At 35.1% G+C, this 11,631-nt stretch overlaps 1 protein-coding gene across 1 annotated transcript in view; it reads right to left on the bottom strand.

The window, feature by feature from the left end:
- Positions 1–1,012: 1,012 nt before the first annotated feature.
- The window catches only part of LOC123233095 (NADH dehydrogenase [ubiquinone] iron-sulfur protein 6, mitochondrial-like), a 12,592-nt gene continuing 1,973 nt past the window's right edge, over positions 1,013–11,631 (bottom strand). Inside the window, exon 2 of the mRNA XM_044659265.1 lies at positions 1,013–1,064. Coding sequence (XP_044515200.1) covers positions 1,013–1,064 — 52 coding nt within the window. The remainder of the gene's footprint in view (positions 1,065–11,631) is intronic.

Raw genomic sequence — 11,631 nt, 5'->3', positions numbered from 1 at the left:
TATAGAAAATATGTAAAATACACAAAATAAAAAACATACATATGTATAAAATATACAATATATACAAAAATATATATACATATTTAAAGCTATGTTTTTTGTGCTGACAAAAATTTGGAAAATAAAAAGATATCTCTCAATTGGGGAATGACTGAACAAACTGTGGTATATGATGATGATGGAATAATGATATTAGGGATTTCATGGTCAAAAAGCTCACAGGTTAACTAGATATAGAAGTTCTTTGGTTTTGAAATCTGATGGGAATAGGCCTCTTGATTATATCAGAAATCCACTGAAATATCAAAATGAGATGTATTCTATGAAGTTTTGTTTCTTACTTTGTCTGTTTATAAGGTATATATGACTATCTTTTACTTAAAAAAACTAAGAGTAGAGGTTATGATATTTTCATATTCTGTGGCTTTATAAACACTTATAGCATATGGAGGCACTTGAAAAATTATAGAAGGTAATATTTTCACAAGCCACTTTCAATTTTTATCCCATTTGTAATTTTGAGATGCTAATCACATTATCCTTCATTTTTTATGTTAAGAAAGCAGCATAATTTTGTTTACCTCCCGAGATGAATGGTTTTCTGAAAAATATAACCATAAAATATTGAATTTTACTTAAAGGAATTCAGGAAAAAAGATAGATTAGCAAATATATTTTGGAGTTAGAGCAGAGAGCAGAGAGCAGAGAGACTGTAGTGGAAACTATTATGAGTCAATAAGATTACCTGAAGATAGAAAAGAGAAAGAGAATGTACCATGAAGTAGACACTAATTTCATTTTGAAAGTTTCACCCTGGCCAGGAAGTAAGTAGATTTATTCAACAAGAATAAAGAGTAGATTATAAGAATGAAATGCATAGTATGTAAGCTCCATCAGGACAAGTACTATTTAGGTATTGCCTAAATCTTTTGAGTCCCTAGTCAGGTTCACAGCAGACAATTAATAAATGCTTGTTTATTTATTTTTTTATTTTAAAATAGAAGAGGTCCATTCAGTCAACAGTAAGATCTAAAATCAGCACTGTGAACAGAATGTCAATTAAGCTGTAAGAATTTATAAAAAGATTTTATGTTATTTTACCATTGAATTTACAAAAGAACATATTTAAAATACCAAACACTATGCGAAGTGCTAGAGACCTAAACCATACCCATAATGTAGTCTAGTTTCTGTCTTCAAGGAGTTTGTATTATATTATATACAATATGTTGTCTAATATAATTATAGATTCAATGTTAGTACATTGAAAATTAAAGGTTATTGTATCATTCAAAGCCTATGATCTATGTGGAAAAGCCAAAGCAAAAAAAGGTCCTTCAGTGGAGTTATGGAAAGGATATAATGTTATAACCAAGATGTAGGTTTCTGTTAATGTGGAACGAATGACAAAAGATTCAGGAGGACAGAACCCCTTGATATGTAGTCTTGCATGAAATTTTCTCCAAGTGGTCTTCTTACCCTTGAAAGTTCTCTGAAGTTTCCAGTGTTTGTTTTAGGTTGGAGAACTATACCTACATTGAATTTTAAAATGATGGTGATATTCTTTTTTTTAATTATTGAGATTAAGAAAAATTTTCCATGGTTACATGATTCATGTTCTTTTCCTCCCCTCTTCTTATCCCCCTCCCATAGTTAACAAGCAATTCCACTGAGTTTTAAGGGTGTCATTGACCAAGACCTATTTTCATATTAATGATATTTGCACTAGAGTGATCATTCAGAGTCTACATCCCCAATCATATCCCCATCAACCCATGTGATCAAACAGTTGTTCTTCTATGTTTCTGCTCCCACAGCTCTTTCTCTGGATGTGAATAGTGTTCTTTTTCATAGGTCCCTCAGAAATGTCTTGGATCATTGCATTGCTGCTAGTAGAGAAATCCATTACATTCTATTGTGCCAGAATGCATCTTTCTCTGTGTATATGGTTCCCCTGGTTCTGCTTCTTTCACTCAGCATCAATTCCTGGAGGTCATTCCAGTTCTCATGGAATTCCTCCAGTTCATTATTCCTTTTAGCACAATAGTATTCTATCACCAGCAGATACCACAATTTGTTCAGTCATTCCCCAATCAAAGGGCATCCCTTCATTTTCCAATTTTTTTGTCATCACAAAGAGCATGGAATGATGGTGATGATGATGACAATTATTTTAGAATACTATCATCATGATTATTTTGTTTTTCAGTCTTTCAGTTATATCCACCTCTTCAAACAACCATGAACCAACAGAGGGTAAGTGACTAATCCATAGCCTCAGACTAGATTTAAACTCAGGTCTTTCTGACTCTGGGTCCAGTGCTTTATCCACTTAATCCACTATCTGTCTCATAATTACTTACATGGTACTTAAAGCTTTGCAAAGGGTATAATACATAATCTTATTCAATCCTTACAACAATCCAAAAGAAGTGTGCTATTATTATTGTCATTTACACATTAGGAAACCAAGAAGTTCTACTTCAGAATCAGGACTACTCAGCTACTGGGTGTCTAAGACAGATTTCCAAATTTTCACTTCCTGACTTAAATCCAAGTACTCTGTCTTGTCCCACTATCAAGCTAATGCAAATGTAACACATCCCTCACACAAATATGGTGCAAATGAAATGAGATAATGCAGTGTATTGAATACAAATTTAAAGTCTGTATAGGTATCAGAGAGAAGATACCAAAATACTAATTCCCTTCTTTGTTTTCTGAAAGACTAGAAAATAGACCTTGTATTTCACTTTTAGGGAGTGTTGGGTGAAGCACTCTCTCAACTGGGGCAGGTAGGTGGCAAAGTGGATAGAGCACCAGTCCCAGAGTCTGGAGGACCTGGATTAAAATCTGACCTCAGACACTTTCTAACTCTGTGACGCTGGGCAAGTTAATCAGTTTGCCTAGCTTTGTTTTGGTGAACCTATGGCATTAATATTTGAGAGTTCCAGAGGAGGCTGCTTTCTTCCCCCTCTCCACATGTACCTGAAGACATTTCCCACATCACCTACCTCTCTGCCCAGCAGCCCAATGGGAGTGCTTCCTCTCTACCCTGTCTGGGGGAAGGTGGGGAGTTCATATGTGGTATGAGGATTGTAGTTTGGGTACTCAGTCTCTAAAAGGTTTGCCATCACTGGCCTAGTCCATGCCCTTTTGTCTTAGAAAGTAATGGTTTCAGGGAGAAAAGAAATCTCTCAACCAGTTCAGATTGAGGAGTTCTTTACATATTATAGCCTTAGAAAACTATGAAGAGGTTTCAGTTATTAAATGATCTATTTTGGGCCACATAGTGCTAATTACAAATGCAGTTAGAACCAGGTGTGGCTGAATCTGCAGTCAAATATTTATCTACTGCAAGCATTCTGCCTCTATGTTTTATCTGCATTCATCTATATATGTGCTATTTAATTGGTTTCTCTCTTGACTGAATAAAAGCCCCCTGAGGGCCAGGACAGAGAGGAGAATTGGTACTGCTTCTGAAGGGTAGGCAATGATCTAAAGATCCAAATAATTAGACAATTTATAGTAAGAAATCAGTAGATTGAGTGCTGTCATTGAAATAATCAATATTTAAGAAAATCAGGAAAAATTGATATTAAATCCAAATTTGATTGTCTCAAGCACTACCTATATGATGCTTGGCAAGTCACTTAACCTTTGTCAGCCTCAGTTTCATCATCTATAAAATTGTTATGATAATAGAACTTCCCTTTTAGGATTGTTGTGAGCATCAAATTAATGTATATAGTTTTACAACAAATCATTTGATTTTGTTATTGATGTTATTTGTAAGATTGATGGTTGCTTCACTAATTTGGTCCTGAAAAAGAGCGATAGTACCATCGTAATGTCCAAATGAATGAAAATGCCATTTTTCTTCTTCTGATTTCTGTATGTGTTCTAATTTTTTCTTCAAGCTAAGGTCACATGACAGCACAGTTGGCAAGTTATTATTTAAGTGTTATGAATAAGACTTTTGGACCATTCAATTCCCAGTGGGTAATCCAGACATTGTAAAATTACAGCTCATTCTTCAACTATTGGTATATAAGCTTTCTCAGGTAGCAAGAATTTCAAAAGAAAGAGAATAAAGAGGAGGACTTTATCCATATTTTCCTCTTCTTTTTCCTCTTTTTGTATTTTTCTCTCATTCTAAAATATGCAAACAGATACACCAACATAGACACACAGACTACCAAAGGAGATTTTTAAAAAACAAATCTACTTCTCCCAGGCAAGCTTTGCAGGCTGCATCTTTTGAACATGAGTAGGTGTAAGTGTGAAACATGTTGAAAGTGGGCTGATGTGGTAAATATGGCTTTTTTTTGAAAATGGAGAGTTTCAAACAGCATGTTGTCTGGACCCAACATAGCATGCCTCTGTGAGGCAAAGGTTATCCTCACATTGATGGAGCCACCTGGAAATGTTTCTGCATCAGGGAAGGAATCTGATGGCCTACTCATGCGGAAAAGGAGAGGGCAAGGAGGCAGTTGTGTGTGATAAATGGATAAATAGTAATACTTTTTAAAAACACCCCACAGATTTGCATAGTATTTAGCCCAAAGTAATTTTTAGCAGATGGCACTGAAACAGCATTCTCCTCAACAATGCAAAGTATTCATTTAGAAAGCCAATAGAAATTCATGCCTCCTTCAAGGTATTAGAAGCTGTCTAGTTCTTTGGGAAGGAAAAGGGAAATTAATCCATAAATATAATATTTTGGAAAAGAATTCTAAGCAAAGAAATTATCCCTGAGTTTGAAAATATCCAGAACTGTCTTCTAAAACACTTCCCTAATTAAAAGTGATTCTGGGGGAGAGGTTGGGGGAACCGAAAAAGTTTAATGTATTTCAGCACGGTCAGAAAGTAGCCTTTGAAAGATATACAATTGGAAGTAGAGTTAGGATGCTAAAACATTAAAATAAAGAGCAAACCTGGGGGGAACTTGATGAAGAAGAGATAAATTAATATGCTAATAGTTGGGAAATATTGTCCTGCCTGTTATATGAAGGTGAATAATCACCTATAAGAATAAACATCAGTTTCTATATATTAGAAAGATTTTTTAAACGGGGAAGGAAAGAACTGGACCAAATACTAAACAAAAGAAAGAGAATTGATGAGGTTTTTTTGTTTAATGGTGGTGGTGACTGTAGTTTTTGGAGGGGGAGAGGGAACTCTGAAGGGCTTTCAAATACTACTTTCTCTCTGAAATAAGAGCCCATATTTTTATTATTGATTTTCCCCCCCAAACCTTCAAGTTTAAGACTAATATATTCATTCAAATAATTCAACGAATGGGTCACATAAAGGAGAAAGAAAAGCTAAGTAGTAGAGAAAAGCTCAAGAATGAATTGTATCATACCACCAAGAAATAGATTTACAGAAGTAGTAGAATGAATAACATTGGAAAGTAGCTCGTTGGAAAATAAAAGAGGGCAAGTTACATGGTATAGACATAAAATTAAGTTTCAACAAGATCTATTCTTCTCTACTTTCCAAGAAGATGAAACTGTTTCTCTCACTCTCTTATTTCTTGCATTTCATAAAGATAAAAATTCAAGTAGATGGCTATCTATCTATTTATCTATCCATCTGTGTGTCCATTCATCTTTTTATCTATGACCAGGTGGTACCATAGACAGAGTTTCAGGCCTAGAGTCATGAAGAACAAAGTTTAAATCTAGCCTCCAGGACTAGTTGTGTGACTCTGGACAAGTCACTTAATCCTATTTTCTTCTCTTTCCTTATCTGTAAAATGAGCCAGGGAAGGAAATGACCATTAATTCTAGTATCTTTGCCAATTAAAAACCCCCACATTGGGTCACAAACAGTCAGAAATTATTTAAAAAGAAATAAATTAAAACTAATATATATATATATATTAGATAATTAAAATAGTCCATTAGAATGCAAAATTAGGTGTTTGGTTTTTTTTTTTAATCCCTTCTCCTTTGAATCTGAAAAGCAAATCAAGAAGTAAAGGATTCCTGTGTGAATGTGAAAATGAGTTCTTTGTTGGAAGCATGGGAAAAGGTATGATGGGACAGGGGGAATGAATAATTAATCAGATTGATAGTACTTTGTTGTGTCAGGGTCTACTGGCCACTGACCTAAATCTAAAGCTAGGATTGCTCAACAACTTACCTTTCTCTATTTGTGACTATATATTCCCTCTTCTTTTGTTCTCCTTGCTGAATTTGGGACTCTCTAATCTCCAAATATACCTTGGGTCAATGATGGTGAACTGCCATAAAGGGCATGTATAGCCTTCTCTGTAGGCATGCCTGCAGTCACCCTGCAGTTTGTTACTAGAAAGCTACAGTGACTTTAGGGAAAGTTATTCTCCTTCCCCTCTCTATGTGCCTGAAGATATTCCTCACTTCACCCACCCTTCTGCCTAGCAGCCCAATGGGAGGGCTTCCTCACTCTCCTCTCTGGGGAGAGGGACTGGGGGAAATGTGGGCTCATTTGCTGTGTGAGGATGCAGTGGGATGGTAGCCTTCTGAGTCTGTGGTAAAGGTAATTCCCATAATGGGGATGGAGAGGAACTAGGTTTGAGGAGAGCATAGCTCAGAGCATGGTACATAGCTGGAGGGGAGCAGAGTTGGAAGGGAGCATAGCACTGGCACCCCCATCCTGTCCATCTCTATGCCTGATTCTCATCATCACCCCTCTCCCCAGCAGTTCATTGAGAGCTGATTCCTTTCCCCTGTCTGGTGTAAGGAGGGATAAAAGGGGGATGAGGTTGAGAGGCTGGGCAGAGTCCTGAACTCCATCTCTAAAAGGTTCTCTATCACTGATTTAGGTGATGCCAACTAGTTATTATGTACCTCATTCAAGCAGATTAGAATTAAATCATGGCTTAAGCTCTCCCTTGATTCTTCTCTTAGTCTCTCCTTAGGAAACCGTTTAAGGTAAATGTCAAATGATAATAATTTAAAATTCTAGAGCTTGGGTTGTGTTTGCCTCACCTGTGGGTAGATGCAAAATCAACCAAGTTTCATGGGAATGTGGGAAAGAAAACATGATTTGGGATAGAAAGCAAAGTGAAAGGATGGACTAACATCTATATAATGCTAAGCTTTCTCATTTCATTTTTTCCATTGGTATCCATTATTTAATTCATTGGTTTGATGACATCAATCTGTATCAATTCCTCAACATTGGTTAAAACAAAGTAATAATTCCTAACAGTTTCATGCAAATCCCTCCATAATATTTCTTTAATGTGCCTTTCTATTTTTAGATAAATGTTTTGTTAATCTTTTATTTCTGTTACTAATATGCCCTCCATCCATAAAATATTCCTATATGATGATAAATATAGAATAAAAATCCAAACTATTTATTCTATCTTATGAAGTATTCTTTGTTCCACACATATATATTTAACCCCCTCTGTATTTATATAAGTAATGACATACACACATATACATATGTTTATATACTTAGTGTGTACTTAATAATATTATGTAACATGTTATATATTAAAATGTTTCTGTTACATTAAACATGTGTGTATGTGAATGCCTTGCCCATAGTTGGATGAAAACTTATTCTCTCCCTTGATTCCTCTCTTGGTCCCTTGGGTTTTCTCAGCTTGGTATCCTCACCAATGAGAATTCTCTGGCCCCATCTACACCACTGTATCCTAAAGTTTCATGTTGTGGAAATTTAGAAGTGATTCTTATTTATAGTGCATTTTAATTTTTAATTAACATTTGGTTTTGATTTGAGAGATGGTACAAGCCTTACCAAAAATACTGACATCTTCAAGGATATCAGCTGAAGGAGGAGTACAACCGAGAAAAAAAAATCTCCACAAATAAAATAGAAAATTGCAACAGATTCTTACCAAAGAGTGTAGGGATTCTACTTTTCCCCCTAGAAATAACACGTGTGTCCAACTCACATAAATTGGAGAGGTCACATTATTTGAGATATCTTTTGAAATGAGTTCTTTAAGAAGGGAGTTTTATTTTGATTCGGGGCCTTCTTTTCCATACATTTCTTCTTCTCTTAATAAGTACTTGCAAGTAGACATCTAGGGAGCAAGCCTGGCTCATGCCCTCCACCTCAAACAATACTAAAAGATGATGATATTTGAGGGATATCCTGAGGAAACTCAGACCTCAGATGTGGAGATAACAAGCATCTTGAATAGGGAACCAAAAAAAACAGTCTCTGAATATATCCCTCTTTCTTGACAATACAATTCACTTCTCTGTCTCCCCTTTCATATTTCTACCCCACTGTTATTAAAATATTAATATTAATATTTTATATTTATTTTAGTATCACTCTGCACATTTCCCAGTACATTAAAAAAATGAAAAGTAAAAGAAAGAATCGAATATAAATGTACCTAGACCATAATAGATATTGCCAATAAAATCAATTAGCATTTTTTTCCCAGAGAGGGAGTACAAAGAAGACAGGAGTTAGAGGAAGACAGAGTGAGAAGGGAATGAAAAGGAAAGAGATTTATGGAAAAGCAGGAGGGGCCACAGAGAGACAGAAGAGGTATGTTTTTAGATTTAAAAAAGTGCTTGACTAGACTAGTTAATTGGTTACAGGTGTAGTATACAGAATTTGGGGTTATAGTTATTTTTCTAGCTTTGGCTGAGTTCCAAAAAGCTGTTAGAGGTTTTAGAATCTTGAGGAGAGGCAGTTGACTGGATCTTCCGTGAAGGGAGGAAGTCAATGAGCGAGCTCTTAGATTATCTAGCTTCAATATTGAAATTTAGCCTAGCATTGATAGATTTACTTAAAAAATTATTATTTTAGATAGATCCTTTATATCTTCCTTTCCTAATACCACCCTGCCTTCCCTCCCTTACCTTAGTGGCTGTGGAGTTTATAAGGAGAGAAATTAGAGAGGAGTTAAATCTGTGAAGAGTTATCTAATTGACAGCATTATTTATAATTTAATCAAATCATCATTTATTTCCCTTTAGATAGATTTTGTAAAACTGAGTGAGGCAGGTCCTTACTCAGATTCCATCTTTACTTCCCTTCCCCCACCTGAGGTTCCTGAGATAACTGATAGGGCTTTCCTTTAATCCACCTTCCTAACAACATCCTTCAAATAAATTAATCCTTTGTGTTTCAATAGTCCTATTTAGTGTAATTTGTCTGTTAGCTAACAAGAGGGAAGAAGAGGGAAAGAGAAAACATACTCTGGGTTTAGAGGGAAGCTGGGGCATCCATCTTGAAGGAAGGTGTTACTTCAAAATAGGTCCCTTCCTGTGAAATTAACTAAGCCTGTTTGTTAATTTCAGTCTAGTCTATTACCCTCAGCTTGTGTTTGAGTCTAAGTCCCAGTCTGTAAGCCTGCTGTGTTAGCCTGTTTAGTTTAACTTCTTTCTCCCAAGAAGATCTCTGTTTCCCTTCTGTGTTATACTCCTGACTTCAGTCCTATTATACCCTGAATCTCCTTTAATCCCAGCCTACCTGTAGCCTAGTTTATCCACTTACCAAGTCTCCAACATCCTCCTTTCAATTCCCTTATCCCAAACACCTTTCCTCAAATTACCCCCATAACACAGGGTGGTCAAATCAAAGATTGTACAGGCTCAGAAAGAGATCAGAATAAATAGGCACATGCATACATACCTCAAAAAGAATACTGATTTATAAAACTTTGTTTCCCAGAGAAATGCAGCACAAAAGCTGGTTGAAGTTCCTCAAGTTGGAATAGAACCTGTTTTTTTTTTATTTTTAGAAAGAATATATCTCTGGATACTAAGGAAATAAAGCTAAAATGGTTAAATTCAAAGATAAAGTGACAACATCAGGTCAGCTTGAGACTGAAGAATTATTATAAGAAGGCAGAGAAACTTAAGGTATTTTGAGGGCTCTGAATGAAATGTAGAGTCAGTTTGCTGAACAATAGGCTACATCTGAAATGGACTGGATCTGAGTACAGTAGAGTGAATATTTACACTTTTGTCTGTATCTAGTAAATGCATCTTTGACGAAAACTCAAATTTTAAATTGTAAATATAAAATAATACCTAGTTTGGAAATACTATTTAATCTGTTTTTGTTCTTAATTACATAAAGCTAATTGCAACGAAGAGAGATGTAAATAACTTAAATGTGACAGAAAGAAGAGATAGGACCCCTATAAACCATAGAAAATTTTTTCCTTTAAGTTTCAGGCTCTGAGCATAATTAAATATGTTTTAAGTAATATTACATTCTAATGAGAATTTCAAAAGCAAAATTAAAAAGGTATCAAAAGTTCTTCATAGACCCCATCAGTTTAATATAACAAAGTAAGTGTCCTAGTGTCCTTCCTATGAAGGGAATTAGGTCAATTTTCTTTCCTCACTGTTTTCCTATGAGCAAATCCATTAGAGTGAAGGCAATAGCTAAGGATTGGTTTAACTGAAAAGGAAGAGAAAAGTTTGGTGTTGTAAGAGTGACTAAGCCCTGAAATTTCAATTATTAGGGGAAAAAAAGGAAAGACTATTTCCAAAACTTCCAAACAGCAAAACTTGATTATTGTACTTTCTTAAATTGATTTCTCATAGACCAAGAGACTGACACTTCAGGGAAAGAAGAGATAAATTAATTAAATAGGACTGTGTGTTCTTAGCTTCAACAATACCATCTAAAAGAAGCCTTCTGTTCTGATTTTAAAAGTGCCTTTTCTTTTTGATCAAAGATTCTACAATTATGACATACAAGACATGTGAGAAAAGGAGAAGGTAAAAAAAGAAATAAATAAAACCTATATGTGTGTGTATGCATATTTTTTCTTCTTTTCTATGGATTTGTTTTTGGAAGAATGTCCAAAGAGCTATGAAACAATATAAACCCTTTTCTCCAGCAAGACCACTGTTAGGTCCTTATCTTAAAAAGATCCACCAAGAAGAGGGGGAGCCATCAATGTGTATTTAAGGAGCTCTTTTAGAGGTGGAAATGAATGAGGTTTGAGAATATACCTATCAGTTGGGAAGTGGCTGAACAGGCTGTGGTAGAAGAGTGTAATGGAAAAGTCATGTGCTCTAAGAAAGAAAAAGCAGGATAATATCAGAAAAACTGGGAAGCCTTCCATGAAGGGATGTGAAGTGAAGTGAGCAGAAGCAGAACACTTTACCAAGAAACTGCAATAGGGTTTGATGAACAGTTATGATTCACCTACCCATTCTAAACAATATGGTGATCCAATACAGTGCCAAAGATTCATGATGAAAAATGCTGTCTCCACTCCAAAGAAAGAAATGAGGGAATGTCAATGAAGAGCAAAGCATCCTATATTTCGCTTTCTTTCATTGTTCCTTTTTGGTCAAGATCGCTTCTGCATAATGAATAATATAGAAAAATGTGGTACAGAATTCCACATGTAAAATTCATTTCAGATTGTTGACCAAACCAGAGGAAGGGGAGACCTAAGAGGATGGGATAGAGGAAGAAAAATTGGAACTAAAAATTTAAAAATAAGATTTTACCTTTATAAGAGAATAAAATAGAATAATATACTACTACTACTACTACTACTACTACTACTACTACTACTATCACACACACACACATATGCATATAGGGTTATATGGTTAGGTCATGTATATATGTTTTGTATATATATATATATATATATATATATATATATATATA

The sequence above is a fragment of the Gracilinanus agilis genome, chromosome 2 (genome assembly GCF_016433145.1).
Source record: "Gracilinanus agilis isolate LMUSP501 chromosome 2, AgileGrace, whole genome shotgun sequence".
In the NCBI taxonomy this organism is placed as follows: domain Eukaryota; kingdom Metazoa; phylum Chordata; class Mammalia; order Didelphimorphia; family Didelphidae; genus Gracilinanus; species Gracilinanus agilis.
Note: the sequence above shows the minus strand (reverse complement) of the source record. Positions and strands in the feature narration are given on the sequence as shown.